This window comes from Moschus berezovskii, chromosome 2 (assembly GCF_049115385.1).
Source record: "Moschus berezovskii isolate FMDL1 chromosome 2, NW_MosBer_1.0, whole genome shotgun sequence".
NCBI classification, from domain to species: Eukaryota; Metazoa; Chordata; class Mammalia; order Artiodactyla; family Moschidae; genus Moschus; species Moschus berezovskii.
This window is the reverse complement of record NC_142461.1, coordinates 69,631,854-69,649,845: the sequence shown is the minus strand read 5'-3', so window position 1 is coordinate 69,649,845 and position 17,992 is coordinate 69,631,854. Positions and strand designations below refer to the sequence as shown.

The following is a 17,992-nucleotide window of genomic DNA, read 5'->3' as shown; positions in this document are numbered from 1 at the left end:
GTAAATAAAAATCATCAACTAATACTCTTTTGTATTTCATTCTTTTTAAAAATGGCTTTTATCACCATAATCATTTTTTAAAATGCTACCAAGTGCAAAACTGTGTCAAAGAGATTGTGTACTAGACATTAGATAACTGAATGGATGTAGCTAGTTTTCATTTGCTTCATGTAGAGCATGAACACTACCCTGGATAACTTTTATACATTTATTGTATTCTGCATGCATGAGTGCTCAGTTGCTTCAGTCACATCTGACTCTTTGCACCCCTATGAACTATAGCCCTCCAGGCTTCTTTGTCCATAGTATTTTCCAGGCCAGAATATTGAAGTGGGTTGTCATTTCCTTCTCCAGGGCATCTTCCTAACTCAGGGATCAAACCCATTACTCCTGCATTGCAGGCAGATTCTTCACTCATTGAGCCACCTGGGAAGCCATTTTGTGTTCTGGCAGGCCTTAAATATGACTGCTAATTTTCCTTATTTCTTCCAGTAATATCTCATGCTATATCTATGTTATGTGTATAGTTGGTCTTCTATATTTAAGGATTCTGGAATTGCAAATATGTCTATTTTCTAAATTCAGTTTGTAACTTCAGGATCCATACTTGCTGCACATTCTCAGTCATTCAAGACAAGTGCCGAACAGCAGAACATTTGTGATGCCTGATGTGCACTTTCCCAGGTGAGATCAAAGAAGATGATGCAATACCTTGGTTTTCCAGCTTTAATACTGTAAATTAGTGTCCTTTTGAGGGTCTTTTAGGGCTATTTTTTCCATGTGTTTGTGTTTTTTTCTCATGATTTTGCTGTTTAAACAGCTCCCAATCATAGAACTGAAGTGCACTCCAGTGTTACCAGGTGCCAGTAGGCTATGATGCATTTTAAAGAAAAATTACATGAGTTAGGACTGTACAAAAAAGATCTTCATGACCCCAGATGATCACAATGGTGTGATCACTCACCTAGAGCCAGATATCCTGGAATGTGAAGTCAAGTCGGCCTTAGAAAGCATCACTACAAACAAAGCTAGTGGAGGTGATGGAATTTCAGTTGAGCTATTTCAAATCCTGAAAGATGATGCTGTGAAAGGGCTGCACTCAATATGCCAGCAAATTTGGAAAACTCAGGGTGGCCACAGGACTGGAAAAGGTCAGTTTTCATTCCAATTCCAAAGAAAGGCAATGCCAAAGAATACTCAAACTACCGCACAATTTATACTCATCTCACACGCTACTAAAGCCATGCTCAAAATTCTCCAAGCCAGGCTTCAGCAATATGTGAACCATGAACTCCAGATGTTCAAGCTGGTTTTAGAAAAGGCAGAGGGACCAGATATCAAATTGCCAACATCCTCTGGATCATCGAAAAAGCAAGAGAGTTCCAGAAAAATATCTATTTCTGCTTTATTGACTACACCAAAGCCTTTGACTGTGTGGATCACAATAAACTGTGGAAAATTCTGAAAGAGATGGGAATACCAGAACACCTGACCTGCCTCTTGAGAAACCTGTATGCAGGTCAGGAAGCAACAGTTAGAACTGGACATGGAACAGACTTTTTCCAAATAGGAAAAGGAGTACGCCAAGGCTGTATATTGTCACCCTGCTTATTTAACTTATATGCAGAGTACATCATGAGAAATGGTGGGCTGGATGAAGCACAAGCTGAAATCAAGATTGCTGGGAGAAATATCAATAACCTCAGATATGCAGATGATACCACCCTTATAGGAGAAAGTGAAGAAGAACTAAAGAGCCTCTTGATGAGAGTGAAAGAGGAGAGTGAAAAGGTTGGCTTAAAGCTCAACATTCAGAAAACTAAGATCATGGAATCTGGTCCCATCACTTCATGGCAAATAGATGGGGAAACAATGGAAACAGTGCCCTGACTTTATTTTGGGGGGCTCCAAAATCCCTGCAGATGGGGACTGCAGCCAATGGATTAAAAGATGCTTGCTCCTTGGAAGAAAAGCTATGACCAGTCAGGACAGCATATTAAAAAGCAGAGACATTACTTTGCCAACAAAGGTCCATCTAGTCAAGGCTATGGTTTTTCCAATAGTCATGTATGGATGAGAGTTGGACTATAAAGTTGAGCACCGAAGAACTGATGCTTTTGAACTGTGGTGCTGGAGAAGATTCTTGAGAGTCCCCTGGACTGCAAGGACATCCAAATTCTAATGGAAATCAATCCTCAATATTCATTGGAAGGACTAATGTTGAAGCTGAAACTCCAATCCTTTGGCCACCTGATGCAAAGAGTTGACTCATTGGGAAATAGCCTGATGCTGGGAAAGATTGCAGGTGGGAGGAGAAGGGGATGACAGAGGACGAAATGGTTAGATGCATCACCTACTCAGTGGAGATGAGTTTGGGTAAACTCTGGGAGTTGGTTGGGGACAGGGAGGCCTGGCATGCTGCAGTCCATGGGGTCGCAAAGATCGAACATGACCTAGTGACTGAACTGAACTGAACGTGAGTTAGGTAAGCTTCATTCAGACATGAGTTGTAATATCGTTGGCCGTGAGCTCAATGCTGAATGAACAATATTCAGTGACAGATGCAGCTTTTTCAAGTTAAAAAGAAACACATTAAAAAAATGTTATGTATTGATTGGTTGATGAAAATGTAACCAGAGGCTCATAGGAACCTAATCCTGCATTTCTCCTAGGATAAATCATTCAGTATTTGCTAATTCAATGTTCATGGTGACTGATAGATCATAACAGCAAATAATGATAATCAATTATAGCATTCATGATGATTGACATTTAGTAGTCTTGTATAAGTTCCTAAAGCAATGTAGAGATGATTGGTATCGGATTGGTTTGTGGGATCCTATGATATTTTTTGTACCTCCCAATACCTTTTGCTATCAGGAGAGTGAATATCATGTCAGGTCCAGCTTCCAGGAGTATAAAGTTGATCAAATTTTTACATAGTATATCTCTATTTTGCCTCACACTTATTACCTTTGCATAACTATTCATACTTTGTAACAATCAGTTCAACATCACTTGCAGAGATGAATATGTAATTTTTGACCATGAAATTTCTTTGTCCCCATGGATCTTATCAGATGTGCAATTTGGCCCTCATTTTACAGCAGCCAATAATTACAGTAAAAAGACTGTTTTTAACCTTACAGACTCCAATTTTATCTTCTCATTATAAAACAAGACCTACGGAGCCAATGTAGAAGATATATAGATGATAGAAGGAAGTGAAGAATGTTAAAAAATAATAGAAAAAACTGGAAATGGAACTGCTATATGACCCAGCAATCCCACTGCTGGGCATACAAACTGAGGAAACCAGAATTGAAAGAGACACATGTACCCCAATATTCATCGCAGCACTGTTTACAATAGGTAGGACATGGAAGCAACCTAGATGTCCATTGGCAGATGAACGGATAAGAAAGCCGTGGTACATATACACAATGGAATATTACTCAGCTATTAAAAAGAATGAATTTGAATCAGTTCCAATGAGGTGGATGAAACTGGAGTCTATTAAACAGAGTGAAGTAAGTCAGAAAGGAAAACACCAATACAGTATAATAATGCATATATATGGAATTTAGAAAGATGGTAACAATAATCCTGTATGCGAGACAGCAAAAGAGACACAGATATAAAGAACAGACTTTTGGACTCTGGGAGAAGCTGAGGGTGGGATGATTTGAGAGAATATCATTGAAACATGTATATTACCATATGTGAAATAGATCACCAGTCCAGGTTCAATGCATGAGACAGGGTGCTCTGGGCCGGTGCACAGGGATGACCCTGAGGGATGGGATGGGGAAGGAGGTGGAAAGGGGGTTCAGGATGGGGAACGTATGTACACCCATGGCTGATTCCTATATTATAAAGTAATTAGCCTCCAATTAAAATAAATAAAAAAAAAGAAATAGAAATGCCATTCAAGGAGAGAGATGCAGATTAGCACAGATTGAATTTATTCCAATGTGACTTAATATAGATGTTCAATAAAACCAAGTTCATTTCTTCTTGAAAATTCCCCCTTTCAAAATCTCTGCAACACTATGCAAATAAACATAAAGAAATGTCTATCTCTAACCCTACCTTGTACTTTATATTCTATGGTGGACATACAATGCAATTTAGTTATGGAAAATTACAAAACAAGAAGTATTTGAGATCTTCTGTGAGTACGTGCACACACACACACACACACACACACATACACATACACATCAAGGATAGTGGATTTAGTGGAAAGAGTTCTAAGCCAGGAGAAAAGGGTTAGGACCTAATTACCTGTAAACTGCAAACTGTTGGCTTTGTAGGGAACCTATAGATGAGGGTCTCTATGATATGTTTTCTATGTGTTTGCAGGTTAGGTAGGGTTAACTTTGTTTTTAATTAAAGTATAGTTCACTTGCAATATTATATTAGCTTCAGGTGTACAGAGCTTCCCTTGTGGCTCAGTTGATGAAGAATCCACCTGCAATGTGGGAGACCTGGGTTTGATCCCTGGGTTGGGAAGATCCCCTGGCGAAGGGAAAAGTCTACCCATTCCAGTATTTTGTCCTGTATAATCCATGGAGAATTCCAGGGGCTGTCTAATCCATGCAGTTGTAAAGAGCCAGACACGACTGAGTGACTTTCACTTTGAGGTGTACAACATAGTGATTCAATATTTATACAGTTTATGCATATACAATATTTTAAACTATATTCTCTGTGGTATACATTACATCCTTGTGACTTATTTATTTTATAACTTGTTGTTTGTACCTTTTAAGCCCTTTCACCTGTTTTCTTCATCCTCTGATCCTCATTCCTCTGGCAAATGCTAGTTAGTCTTTGCACCTGTGAGGGTTAAATTCTTTATTGTGATCTTCCATTTCAACATACCAGCTGAGAGAAACAAATGCTGTATCAGGCTAAGAACTACAAAGCAGAAAGTGAGTTTATATATTTTTCTCTCTAAATCCCATCATTGGAAAGACATCTAAGTTCTTAGGATTCATACAGTGAGAAAAGCCTATAATCTCTATAGCTCTACATCATATAAACATGATAGAGACCAACATTCAATGGTTATATTCATCCAGTTTTGTGTCAGTGATTATTTTGACTTGCTTTGACTAAAACAGTAGTGAACAGGAACTCTTTGTCAAGAGGGATATGTATCCAGAATTCATAGGAGAGTGTGTTACTAAGATTTAACAGATGGAATGAATAGTTTGTATCTACCCATAACATCATTGAAACATTTGTCTGATTTGAAGACCACTTAATGACTTGGCAGTTTACTTTGGCAACAGAACTTTCTGAGATGGGAAAACAAAATGTAGAAGTGGTCACAGTTCTCACCTCTTTGTCAGCTATAGTAGTAAATTCAAGATTTAAAATTTGCAGTCAAATATGAAATTTTATAGAACACAATATGAATACCAAAATAGACACCAGGAAAAATATTTTTCACTTCTATAACGCTATAGTAAAGGTGATCTCATTTAATAGTTATTCCAAAAGAAATGGAGGAAACACTTCATTATGAAACACAATAATATAACAAATTGTAGGAGGATAGTAATTTCAATGCACAGACTGAACACTAGTATTTATTTACCAAATATGTGGCCAATCATGTTTAATTGAAGTTATCATTGCAGTGAGAAGAAATAATAATTTGACTTCTAAGGAGTTTTAATTGACAATATTATATCTGTGCAATGTACATCGACTATAGGATAAGAGAAATCTTTATAACTACATGCTGAAAAATGAAAGTATCAATATAAGCTCTATGAATCCTGTAAATAATAATATAACAATATAGTTAAGTGGAAAAGAGTTTCTTCACTAGATCCACAAGCTTGAAAAAATATAATGTCATTAAAATGTCACATACTTATTGTCTCTCTACCTAACCTCTTTTACGATTTTCCTCATTTTCTCTGTATTCCATTATTTTATCATCTTTAATTAGTAAGAGGCAAAATTTAAGGATATCTTTGCATCATCCACTGTGGTCCTTAAAGTCACCTCCACACGGAAGCTGTGATCCTTTGGAGGATGCCCTTTAGAAAGAAACAGGACTCTTTATAAGATGATACAAGATGTCTCTTGAAGATACATACTTGCAATCAATTATTTAACATATAGTTTTCAGATATTTCTGTGAAGTGCTTGGGATATTATCCCATTTTGTCTCCACAAGCACTTCCATTTGCAAGAGATTTTTCCCCATAAGAATCAGTATTCAACAAATATTGATTGCATGTTGTAGCAAACATGATACCGTATAAGGTAATATGGAGGATGCCAAGGTAGTACATACCTGGACCCGATTCCAGTGGGAAAAGGAAACAAGCACTTAAAATCTCATCTAATTTGTGCTACAGGGTGTGAAATGTCCTAAGAGTCAAAAGTAAATTTTTAGAAAGAGAAATTCTCTAGATAGATAGGCTGTAATGGAAGAAGGAAAATTTCTCATCTGAGTGAAGTTAGGATATCCTAAAAAAAATAATTAAAAAAAGAGAGAGACATTCAGGATATACAGACAGAATTTATTTAATATAGCTGAAGTATAGACTAGGTGAAGAGAAATAGTGGATGATAAGAGTGGAAAACCGTGCAGAACACAAATACCAAAACATTGGAGTATCAATGTTTCAATATTCAAACTTGAATAAAATTTGAACTTTATTTTATAGGTAATGAAGAATCACAGTTTGAATTCTCTCTAAAACCAATTTTGCATTTCCAGAATTTAGTAAAAAACATATATATACTCATTAAAATAGAGCCTTTACTCGAACTATAACTCTTCTTTTTGTTTCAGATTTTTCATTATTCGTATATTGCTTCGTATGTGATCTACAATATACACACTAGGTAAGTTCTTTTATCATCTGGTTTCCATGAGCAACTGTCCAACTGAACTGTAGGTGTAGGTGTCAATTTGTTCATATAAAAATATTTACCTTTTTTCAAGGGAAGTTTGGGAGTTAAATCCTCCAGAAGTAGAGGACTCTATCCTGCAGTATGCCGCCTGGGGTGTCCAAGGGCAGCAGCTGGTAAGTACAGGCATTAATATGCACCAAACACTGTCAGCCAGGGCCCTATGGAAAATGCTTATAGAAGTTACTGTCTCATAAAAGTTGCCCTATTATACGGATGTTTTCCATTTACTTTAATATCTTTTATCTAATACTCCAATTTAAGAATATATCAAACAGTACCAATATTATGTTGTCAATTAGTTAAATAGTAAAAATTTATAGAGTAAATGTGATTAAACTGCTAGTTGATAATGAAACCCAGAAGAGATCCAAGAATATGAAGGCAAGTTCTGCAAAATTCCGGTTACATACTGTTTTATTTATTCTTAAAAAACTGTTCAGCGCAAAACTTTAAGATAGAACTCTACACTTGACAGTGTTCTCTTAAGAGGTTTTTTTCATCGTCATAATTTGACACAATTTTGAAATTATCACAAGTTCAAAAAGAGAATGATTGATGTAAAAGCAGTTTGAGCTTCATAATATTCTTGTACAGGTCTCATGCAGGCCTGGATATAGACTTTAAGGGCAGACTGCTCAGGAAGTGGTATTGCTTGTTTGCATGGCTTGAACATGATCAAAAGTAGTCAGTCAGTCAGTCAGTTCAGTCACTCAGTCATGTCCCACTGTTTGTGACCCCATTAGTCACAGCACGCCAAACCTCCCTGTCCATCACCAACTCCCGGAGTTCACTCAAACTCATGTCCATCGAGTCGGTGATGCCATCCAGCCATCTCATTCTCTGTCATCCCCTTCTCCTCCTACCCCCAATCCCTCCCAGCATCACAGTCGTTTCCAATGAGTCAACTCTTCGCATAAGGTGGCCAAAGTATTAGACTTTCAGCGTTAACATCAGTCCTTCCAAAGAACACCCAGGAGTGATCTCCTTTAGGATGGACTTGTTGGATCTCCCTGCAGTCCAAGGGACTCTCAAGAGTCTTCTCCAACACCACCAGTCAAAAGCATCAATTCTTCTACACTCAGCTTTCTTCACAGTCCAACTCTCACATCCATACATGACCACTGGAAAAACCATAGCCTTGACTAGACTGACCTTTGTTGGCAAAGTAATGTCTGTTTTTTAATATGCTGTCTAGGTTGGTCATAACTTTCCTTCCAAGGAGTAAGCGTCTTTTAATTTCATGGCTGCAATCAGCATCCGCAGTGATTTTGGAGCCCCCCAAAATAAAGTCTGACACTGTTTCCACTGTATTTCCATCAATTTTCCATGAAGTGATGGGATCAGATGCCATGATCTTAGTTTTCTGAATGTTGAGCTTCAAGCCAACTTTTTCACTCTCCTCTTTCACTTTCATCAACAGGCTTTTTAGTTCCTCTTCACTTTCTGCCATAAGGGTGGTATCATCTGCATATCTGAGGTTATTGATATTTCTCCCAGCAATCTTATTCCAGCTTGTGTTTCGTCCAGCTCAGCATTTCTCATGATGTACTCTGCATATAAGTTAAATAAGCAGGTTGACAATATACATTCTTGACGAACTCCTTTTCCTATTTGGAACCAGTCTGTTGTTCCAGGTCCAGTTCTAACTGTTGCTTCCTGACCTGCATATAGGTTTCTCAAGAGGCAGGTCAGGTAGTCTGGTATTCGCATCTCTTTCAGAATTTTCCACAATTTGTTGTGATCCACACTGTCAAAGGCTTTGCCATAGTCAATAAAGCAGAAATAGATATTTTTCTGGAACTCTCTTGCTTTTTCCATGATCCAGTGGATGTTGGCAATTTGATCTCTGGTTCCTCTGCCTTTTCTAAAACCAGCTTGAACATCTGGAAGTTCACGGTTCACATATTGCTGAAGCCTGGCTTGGAGAATTTTGAGCATGACTTTACTAGCGTGTGAGATGAGTGCAATTGTGCGGTAGTTTGAGCATTCTTTGGCATTGCCTTTCTTTGGAATTGGAATGGAATCTGACCTTTTCCAGTCCTGTGGCCACTGGTGAGTTTTCCAAATTTGCTGGCATATTGAGTGCGGCACTTTCACAGCATCATCTATCAGTATTTGAAATAGCTCAACTGGAATTCCATCACCTCCACTAGCTTTGTTCGTAGTGATGCTTTCTAAGGCCCACTTGACTTCACATTCCAAGACGTCTGGCTCTAGGTGAATGATCACACCATCGTGATTATCTTGGTCATGAAGATCTTTTTTGTACAGTTCTTCTGTGTATTCTTGCCACCTCTTCATAATATCTTCTGCTTCTGTTAGGTCCACACCATTTCTGTCCTTTGTCGAGCCCATCTTTGCATGAAGTGTTCCCTTGGTATCTCTAATTTTCTTGAAGAGATCTCTAGTGTTTCCTATTCTGTTGTTTTCCTCTATTTCTTTGTATTGATCACTGATTTCTTATCTCTTGTTATTCTTCGGAACTCTGCATTCAGATGCTTATATCTTTCCTTTTCTCCTTTGCTTTTCGCTTCTCTTCTTTTCACAGCTATTTGTAAGGGCTCCCCAGGCAGCCATTTTGCTTTTTTGCATTTCTTTTCCATGGGGATGGTCTTGGTCCCTGTCTCCTGTACAGTGTCTCGAACCTTCATCCATAGTTCATCAGGTAGTCAAGTCCCTTAAATCTATTTCCTACTTCCACTGTATAATCATAAAGGATTTGATTTAGGTCATATCTGAATGGTCTATAGGTTTTCCCTACTTTCTTCAATTTAAGTCTGAATTTGGCAATAAGGAGTTCATGATCTGAGCCACAGTCAGCTCCCGTTCTTGTTTTTGCTAACTGTATAGAGCTTCTCCATTTTTGGCTGCAAAGAATATAATCAATCTGATTTCGCTTTTGACCATCTGTTGATGTCCATGTGTAGAGTCTTCTCTTGGGTTCGGCTGAAGAAGCCAAAGTTGAACAGTTCGTGAACACCTATAAGACCTTTTAGAACTACCACCCAAAAAAGATGTCCTTTTCATGATAGGGGACTGGAATTCAAAAGTAGGAAGTCAAGAAATACCTGGAGTAACAGCAAATTTGCCCTTGGAGTACGGAATGAAGCAGAGCAAAGGCTAATAGAGTTTTGCCAAGAGAACGCACTGGTCAAAAGCAGTACACATGGCCAAACTGATTTCTAAATTTTTTGTGTGTTTATGTGCCTACTAGCAACAGTGTGAGAATTCTCTTTGTTCCATATTCTCACCAGTACCAAGTGTTTCCAGGCTGTCATATTTTTTTGTTAATAATGACATTATTGCTTCTTCATTCCAATTTCTATACTTTTTATTTTATTAAAATCTTTTTTCACTAGCTAACCTACAGATGCTTCTAGTTATGGTGTGATAGTTTCTTTTTTTGTGGAAAGATTTTTTTAATTATTTTATTATGACTGTAAGATTATTGTTTTGGTAATCTATGCATTTATAAAATTCCATTTCACCTAAATTTTCAAATTTTTATCATAATACATTTAACTTCTCTGTTTTTCTAATCTTTACATTTGTTTCTGTATTTATTTTTGTGTGTTTTCTTATATTATTTGCATGTTCTGTCCTCTCTTTTTTCATGGTCAGCTTTGGTTGATATTTATAAAATTCACATTTATCTTGTCAAAAAGCCAAATATTTTGAATCAGTTTTATCCTTCCTAATATAATGTTAGTGTTTCCTTTTTCTTTTGTAATAAATAACTGAAGACTAGAATTTTCTCTAAATTTTGCTTAATATTCATTGAAGTTTGATAGTGATATTTTTATACTAATTTGGTTTGAATTTGTAGAAAATTGATCATATTTCCTTACTTCTGATGGGTTATTTTGATGTTTGTTTTCAAATTTACAAAACTATGAACTTGGATTTGAAATTGATTTCTAAAGTTTAAAAGCAGATCTCTGTAATACTGACTTTGAAAATAATAGCAGCTGATTAATGGCTTAACGGGCTTCCCTGGTGGCTCAGAGGTTAAAGCGTCTGCCTCCAATGCGGGAGACCTGGGTTCGATCCCTGGGTCGGGAAGATCCCCTGGAGAAGGAAACGGTAACCCACTCCAGTATTCTTGCCTGGAGAATCCCATGGACGGAGAAGCCTGGTAGGCTACAGTCCACGGGGTCGCAAAGAGTCGGACACGACTGAGCGATGGAACAGGAACAGAATGGCTTAACATAAACTTTTACAGACATTTTCCATGTGGGAAGTACAATGTTTTATATATGCCTATTAAGTCTGGAGGAGCCTGGTAAACTGCAGTCCATGGGGTCGCTAAGAGTCGGAGACGACTGAGCGACTTTACTTTCACTTTTCACTTTCACGCATTGGAGAAGGAAATGGCAACCCACTCCAGTGTTATTGCCTGGAGAATCCCAGGGACGGGGGAGCCTGGTGGGCTGCCGTCTATGGGGCTGCACAGAGTCAGACATGACTGAAGCGACTTAGCAGCAGCAGCAGCAGCATTCAGTTCAGTTCAGTCGCTCAGTCGTGTCGGACTCTTTGCGACCCCATGAATCACAGCATGCCAGGCCTCCCTGTCCATCACCAACTCCCGGAGTTCACTCAAACTCATGTCCATCGAGTCGGTGATGCCATCCAGCCATCTCATTCTCTGTCGTCCCCACTCATCCCACCCCCAATCCCTCCTAGCATCAGAGTCTTTTCCAGTGAGTCAACTCGTTGCATGAGGTGGCCAAAGTATTGGAGTTTCAGCTTTAGCATAGGTCTATCTTAAAACATAATTAAGTTTTTAAGATTTTTTAAAACAAAATTTTATCAATAACAATGAGAGATATATGTGCAAAGTTGCAAACATTAGACTTGAAGATGTTTAAGCATCTTTATGGTTGTATTTTATAAAGAAATCCTATGTAACAGTGTGTTCACTGTCATATCCACTCTAAATGGTTGATTAAATTATTTTAAAGACAAAAAGTAGTAATTGAAAAATGAAAAAAATACTGCTGTGATGCTGTCACGTAAGCCCATTGACATGGAGACCTCCTCAACAGAAGGCAGATGCTACACTAAAACAGGCCTTAATCCAGGCACCTGCTCTGAGGTTGCCAAACCTAAAGAAAGCATTCCACGTATATGTCCACAAGAAGGAAGGCATAGACTTGGGAATGTTAACTTAAAGGTTGGGACCTGAACCCCAGTCAGTGGCATACTTGTCCAAGAGGCTCCACCCAACCACCTAAGGCTGGTCTCCCTGCCTTCAAAACCTTGCAGTCATTGCAAACCTGATAAAAGATGCCTTAAAACTTGGGGGCAAACTACTTTTTATTAGACACCAAATGAAACAACTCCTGAATGGGAGAGGTCATTTATGGATGTCTGATCAAAGGATCCTCAGATACCAAGTAATGTTTAATAAAATCCTGCCTGTTTGAGCTACAAGTGGTCTGTCATTCCAAATCTTTTTAACAATGAAACAGAAGGCAGAAGACCATATTCATAACAACAGACTAGTTATAGTTACAGCTCAGTTACAGCTCACCTGGGAAGCAGGCAGGGGCAAAGGGCAGTGGCTTCCAAGATGCAAGTGCACGTCAACCCCTGAAGCGGTCCTGATTCGTCTTGGCTTCCCTTTTTATCATCTCTGTCTCCTCCCTGTGGAGACTGGTGGGTTACATCCTGTGAAAAATAGGTGGTGGTTCAAGTATTCACCAGACTGTTTATGCCCAGGACCAGAGGTTCTTACTCAGGTCCTCGACTTCCTCTGGGCACCCCCAACCTGCATTGTTCTGCCATCTTGGACTCTATATTTTTTTCTGTTCTAACTTCCTGAGAATTCTAATACCATAGATTATAAGCAGTGTGTTTGTCTTTATCATGTGTCTATTTTAGAGACATTTTAAACAGTGTATTTATATTACTATGTAGGACTGTCTCTAGATCCATTCCATTATGATATTCCTGAAAGCTGGCAGCAGAATATGCACAAAATATGCTAGATATAAAAGTGCAGGTCTGATTCAGAGAAGGCAAGAATCGGTGTGTTCATGGGCAGTGGTGAAGTGGGCAGTCACTGTAGTCCTACTCACTTTCCTCTACTACTGACAAGAGAGCTGGTTCATAGGGCAGAGGCAGATTCCAAATACACAAAATGTCAGAACACAGAAAGCCAAGATAACCTCATGTTTGTGGCACTAGAGAGTCCTTAGGAAAAATCTATAAACGACTCTTGTACTCCAAGTCTGAGAGGAGAAAAATTCTGTGCCAAAGTTTATGACAAAATAACAGTTTCATACACTCAATGAAGTAGTATTAGTTGCATGCATTTTCTCTAATGATTCATATTCTTTAACATATTTGAAACAATCATAAAAGTAATAAAAGTTTATAAAAAGCCTAGATCATCTCAAGGGAGTCATTTTGCAGGTGATTGAATCCTCATACATTACTATCTTTGAGAATATTACTTAATCTCCATATGCCTTAGTCTCCTTATCTGTAAACTACTGACAATAGCAGTGCTTTACTAATAATGCTGTCATATTTAATGTATTAATACAAATAATTTTTAAAAGTATCAAGCATATAGGATTTTAGAGGTGTTAGATTTTATTGTTTGTAAAAGATTAAAAAAACTTTGCACTTGAATTTTAACTTCTTTAGGACTTTTGATGTCACTAAATTTGTGAAGAAATGAAGTTAAGTTCTGTGTAATGGCATTTTTCAAAGTCATTTGGGAAAGTTTGGGATAAATTCCACTCTTATTGAGGTTATGTTTTGTGCAAGTAAACATAAATTCAATGTATTATAATTAAACAGTTATATCTACAAATGACTAATGGTCCATTTCATGTGAATGACAGGCTTTGTCAATATTTGAAGCCATCAGCAAATTCAATATGATTTATCAGAGATGAGCCATTGCAATTAATTTAAATGAGTCTTATAGTGTTTATAAACTAAGGACAATTCATTTTTCATCTTTAATTCTCAGTTTCTAATTTTATTTGCTGTAAAATAAACCCCTGGCTATAAAGAAAAAAGGTAAGAGGTTAGGCATAATGCATAGATAGAGAAAGTCTTAATCAGAATTTAAAGGATGGAGAATTTTTTAGTAGCATTAGGTGCAGGGGAAAACAACTTGGATCCAACTACACAAGGAAAGAATCTGACACGATACAACATGTATTATTTAGAACAGGCAGTGAGTAGATTACTTTAGTTGTAGCAAATGTATTATAGGAAGAAATAATGGATCCTGAAATGGGAAAATGTATATTAGTCATTCATTTGAAAAGAATTCTGGTTTGAGAAAGTATAGCCTTTTTCTTTTCAAAATAGCTTCAATATATGAAAGTTAAAATCACTCATTGTAAAACATTTTGAAAATTCATATAGTTCCTATAATTATATGAATTCATCTAAATTCATATATTGGAGAAGTAAATGGCAACCTACTCCAGTACTCTTGCCTGGAGAATCCCTTGGACAGAGGAGCCTGGTGGGCTATAGTCCATGGGGGTCACAGAGTCGGACACGATTGAGTGACTGACACACAAGCACAAACTCATATATAAAAATTAAATTATACCTACCTATAATTCTACCGTAAGAATTGAAGGATTTTGAAAATCAAATGAAATTTGAGCATAGGAAGGAAAAAACATTTCACTGACTAAAACACGCTATCAAGAATTAGAAAAAAACCTCAGTTCAACCTCAGATTCTCTGTTTTTTATTTTGTGACTTATGGAAGGTTGAAAGCTTTAAGCTTGCTTGTTTTTAAAATAAAAGAAAATCATAGCTATTCTCAGTTTAAATGAGATAGGTCATATGCACAAGTTGATTGCCAGAAAACAGTATTAATCATGTATATGTGTATGTATCATATATATGTGTATGTGTATTCAGAGAGAGAGATAGGAAACTTGACTCATGCAATTATGGCAGCAGTCTGGTCAGCTGGAAACTCTGATAAGATTTAGTATCACAATCTTGAGCTGCACAAATAAGGCAGAAGTCCTCCTTCAGGAAGCCTGTTTTTGCTGTTAAGGTTTTCAACTGATTAGAAAGGACCAACCATATTATTTTTTAGTTAAAGTGAACTGATTATAAATGCTAATCATACCTTTTAATTACATTCACAACAGGAGTAGTGTTTGACCAAAGAAACACCAAAACTTAGCCAAATTTACATGTAAAATTAGCCATCACAGCATAGTAAGCACACAATAAATGATACCTATTCATTTGATTCTCACTTGCCCTTTCATGTATTAACATAATTAGTGCAGAATTTCATCATCTTTCCCCTAAAACATTTTGCAGCTTATTTTCTAATATCCCTTCTTCAGTGGCTAGCCACTCTAATTCACACCTGCAGAGGTATGGTTAATAATGCAAGTCCTTAACAGCTGTCACAAGCTTATGAAATGTCACTGAAGTGACACAGAATGCCACTGATGTGACTCACAAGATGTGACTAAGGTGTCACATCAACTGACTCCTGACATTTCATCACAGCACAGAGTTTTCTCTGCCTGAACTAAACTCTGTAATTTCCAGAGGGTGACACAGGGCTGCTTTGTGTTCTAAGACATTTCCCTTTCTATACCCAGCCATTGTTTTCTTTTCATCAGAACTCTTTGTCAAAGACTTTCCATCCTCTTTGACAATTTTTTCCCCAAATGTCTGCATCTAAGTGAATTGCTTACTCCTCAATAGTCTAACATTCTTCCTTTTTACCTTAAATTTTAAATATTTTATATTATTTTTATATATTGCTATCTTCCACCACTGACCTATAGTTATTTCCAGGGCGGATGGAATAAAGAATACGCTAAATGTCTGTCCTCTCTCTCTTCTGCCTTTCCCTCATCTTCCATCCCCTCTTCCTCCTTCATAAAAATTCATTTAGCACAAGGCAAAAAGTTTATTTAATAAGAAACTAATGAAAGACTGTTGTCTACATGGATAATGGAATGCCAAAGAAGGTTTTGAGAATGGCATAATATGAAAAGATATCATACATGAAAAGACACGTTCGGCAGGAAAGTTTATAACAGAGTGTAGGTAACTAAAGGCATTGAGCTAGGTTTAGAGGCCGTTAGTATAATCTAGCACTGATTTGATAAAAAACAATATATTTAAGAGAGGAATAAATCAAGTTTTAAACTGAGAAACTTGGCTTGCAGTTGAACAATAAAAACTATAAAGTACTTATAAAGTACTTATTATACATAAATTATATGTGTATTTCTATACATTTTACAAATAATCTCATTTAGACTCCTAATTTTTTAAGCTACTTTACTGAATACAACTAAAAATTTATGCATACTAAAGGCTATACTTTGCATTGAATACATACAAAAGACTGTACATATTTAATGTATAAAACTTGATGAGATGAAATTAAGTAGACACCACGAAAGCATCACCACTATCAACAAGGTAAACATATCTATTACCTCCAAAAGATTTTTACTGCTCTCTACTTTTTCATGTGATAAGAACACAACATAAGATAGACTCCTTGTTAGATACTGCTAGTATTTCTTTCAGTCTATGTAGAGTAAAATAAAATCACCATACCTGTTCTTTCAATGGCATAAAGCTTTAAACATATCCAGTGTGTTACTTAATTTATCACAACTTAGGTGTTCAAAGAAATCACATTTCTGCACTTTATTATCTATATTTCTGAAAAACATAATGTTTAGGTAATTCTCCAAATACAAACTATTGCTGTTGGTTAGTCGCTGAGTGGTGTCTGATTCTTTGCAACCCCATGGACCATAGCCTGCCAGGCTCCTATGTCCAAGGGATTTCCCAGACAAGAATCCTAGAGTGGGTTGCCATTTCCATTTCCAAGGGATCTTTCAGACCTGGGAAGGTAAATACTTTACCACTGAGCCACCAAGGAAGCCCTTCCAAATACAAATACAAAATTATTAATTTTCTATCACCTGCATTTTTACCTACTAGATATTTACCTTAAAATTGTATTAAAATCTTAAGTGATTAGCAAGGGTTCTTTGCTTCTAAAACAGTTGCAATTTCTTTGGTGTAACTTGCTTACATTTTAATTAATAAACATTTTGAACTATTTTATTGACTTTCCAGGTTGACCTTAATCCGTCTTAGTTTAAAAGCAGATGTGTAAGGTAGCATTTTTCAAACACGTCATTGAGATCTCATGTCCCCCACTATAAATCAACACGATTTTGCTTCATATACTAGTATCTGTTTTTTTTTTCCTGTATAAAAGTGATCATTTTAAATATCAAACTCCAGGAGCTGGTGATGGACAGGGAGGCCTGGCGTGCTGTGATTCATGGGGTCTCAAAGAGTCGGACACGACTGAGTGACTGAACTGAACTGAACTGAAGATATATTCAAGAGATATACGATAAGCATTTGCAAATATAAGATATAAATGTGTATACTCATACGTGCATTCACTCCCTGCTGCTGGTGTCATGTACATTGTCAGCATAGCAGAGGGGACATAGAAATAAACAAAGAAAAGCAGCCACTGAGAGTCCAGGTCTGTGTGTGTATGCTCAGTCACTTCAGTGGTGTTGCTTCAGCAGTGTCCGAAGCTTTGCGACCCCATGGACTATAGCCTGCCTGGCTTCTCTGTCCATGGGATTCTCGAGGCAAGAATACTGGAGTGGATTGTGATGCTCTTCTTCAGGGGACTTCCCGACCCAGGCATCAAACCTGCATCCCCTGTGCCTCCTGCATTGCAGGTGGAGTCTTTACCCACTGAGCCATCTGGGAAGCTGAAACAACATCTATTTCAAGTTAATTTTTGCTGTATTGTGTGTGGTATGGTGCTTTTTCCTAGTGAGTACGTTGGTACAGGAAAACTTCCAGGAAATTTACACCATAGCATCTTCAAGTGTCTGGAATGATAATCTTTTCTCATGTAAATGAAGTTGGACCTTTTTAAAAACTGCGTTTATTTTCATTAGTGGCAATAAATGAAAGCAAGGTGACTTTTTCATTTTATCTGGAACAAAATTAGTTTGTGTTTTTATTTCCATGAGAA

The 17,992-nt window shown here is 37.2% G+C and overlaps 1 protein-coding gene across 1 annotated transcript in view; it reads left to right on the top strand.

Annotated features, from left to right (window-relative positions):
• Positions 1 to 17,992, top strand: part of DPP10 (dipeptidyl peptidase like 10) — an 822,212-nt gene that overhangs the window by 637,078 nt on the left and 167,142 nt on the right. The window contains exons 6-7 of the mRNA XM_055397567.2: positions 6,824 to 6,876; positions 6,977 to 7,058. Coding sequence (XP_055253542.1) covers positions 6,824 to 6,876; positions 6,977 to 7,058 — 135 coding nt within the window. The remainder of the gene's footprint in view (positions 1 to 6,823; positions 6,877 to 6,976; positions 7,059 to 17,992) is intronic.